General features: G+C 52.5%; 1 protein-coding gene across 1 annotated transcript in view; it reads left to right on the top strand.

The window, feature by feature from the left end:
* Positions 1-66: 66 nt before the first annotated feature.
* LOC104505703 (sodium-dependent serotonin transporter-like) overlaps positions 67-1,530 on the top strand; it is a gene marked incomplete at its 3' end in the record, with an annotated part of 3,781 nt that continues 2,317 nt past the window's right edge. The window contains exon 1 of the mRNA XM_010146387.1: positions 67-172. Coding sequence (XP_010144689.1) covers positions 85-172 — 88 coding nt within the window. The remainder of the gene's footprint in view (positions 173-1,530) is intronic.

Raw genomic sequence — 1,530 nt, 5'->3', positions numbered from 1 at the left:
GGCACAGCCCCCCGCCCGGGTCCCACGGCCAGCCCCGTGCCCCCAGGGTCCCAAACCCACCCCAGGGACAAGTGGAGCAAAAAGATGGATTTCCTCCTCTCGGTCATTGGATTCGCCGTCGATCTGGGCAACGTCTGGCGGTTCCCTTACATCTGCTACCAAAACGGAGGGGGTAAGGACATTGCCGGGCTTTTTAAGTCTTCTTTTGGAGAATGGAACCTCTTTTCCATCTTTCCGATGTTGAAAAACTCGCTGTTCCTTTTCTTTGTATGCAGCAGTTCCTGTCCGGGGAGGACAGTTTAGGGACCGACCCAACTTCTGACAGCTGTCTCTCTTCTGTTTTGTGTCTTTCTTCGCTCAAAATCCCCTTCCATTCACTCCTTCCTGGTGTCGTTCCCTCCTTCTCCAGCGTGGTTGGAGGTGCTTTGCAGCTCTGGGATGACAAAGAGAAAACTAGCGCTGTCCAAACTGGATTAAGCATCCGTAAATTTGGGGTGGGAGGTTTGTACCCTTTATGATCTTGTGATTTGGTGAAAGCAACCCTTTCTGATAGCTCATGTTTTAAAAGAATCCTCACAAGCATCCCACGGATCCCGGCCGTGTAGCCGGCAGTGCTGGACCCCACGGAGCAGCCCCGGCTCCCCGGGATGCGCTGCGCAAGGCTCAGGGTGTTCACTCCCATGAGTGATCAACAGCAAGTTAAGAGAAACCGCGCCGTGAAGGAAAAAAAAACTTGTGTAAATGACATCCAAATAAGTTGCTTTAAATAGAACAGGGTAGAAAAAATCCCTTGCATGGAAATTAAAAAAACAGGGAATGAAAATTTTGTGCTGTTTGCAAAAGCACAGAGGATTTAATTGCTGAAGTTGGCGTTCGGGTAACGTCCCCTCCTGCTTGGGAAAATTAGGAGGAGATAATTAGTACCATACTCAAGGCTACAGTGTGGATCCCAGGTGCCCACACTGCAGACGGATTATTTGTGCTTCCCTCCCGTGGGACTGGGAGCAAACTCCAGCCACTCGTCACGGATGTGGTTCAGGCAGATGCTTTCCTCACCCACCCCACGGATACAGGAGTGTGAGGAGCTCTTGGAAAGGACAGCCACGGTCCAGGCAGCGCGGGAGCATGATCCAGGCTGGTGCTGGGCTCACCCATCAGCTGGAGATGTTCCTAGAAAGGAAAACCTTGAGGGGGTGAGGGTGGAGCGCATGGAGGGCTCTTGGAGAGAGGAGCCGTGGGGGTTAAATTAACTAATCCCAGCAGGACTATTCTGATGAGCGCAGAGAGCAGCTCCGCTTCCAAAACCTCCATGGGGTACAAGCATAGCCCTGGTACAGGCGACATTGCTATGAATAATGTAGGTTACAGCGTTAATTATTGGTGTCTTGGGGTGACCGTGCGTATTCAGTGGGATTTTCTCCAAAACTCTTCTAGACCTGAGAGGTGCTGGGTGCCCTGTGCCCCCCACCCTGACGGTTTGCGTTGCTGTTTGTACCCTCCCTCGGGAAGGCTGGGATGCCGGCGGAGACC

This window comes from Eurypyga helias, unplaced genomic scaffold (assembly GCF_000690775.1).
Source record: "Eurypyga helias isolate BGI_N326 unplaced genomic scaffold, ASM69077v1 scaffold20712, whole genome shotgun sequence".
NCBI classification, from domain to species: Eukaryota; Metazoa; Chordata; class Aves; order Eurypygiformes; family Eurypygidae; genus Eurypyga; species Eurypyga helias.
Note: the sequence above shows the minus strand (reverse complement) of the source record. Positions and strands in the feature narration are given on the sequence as shown.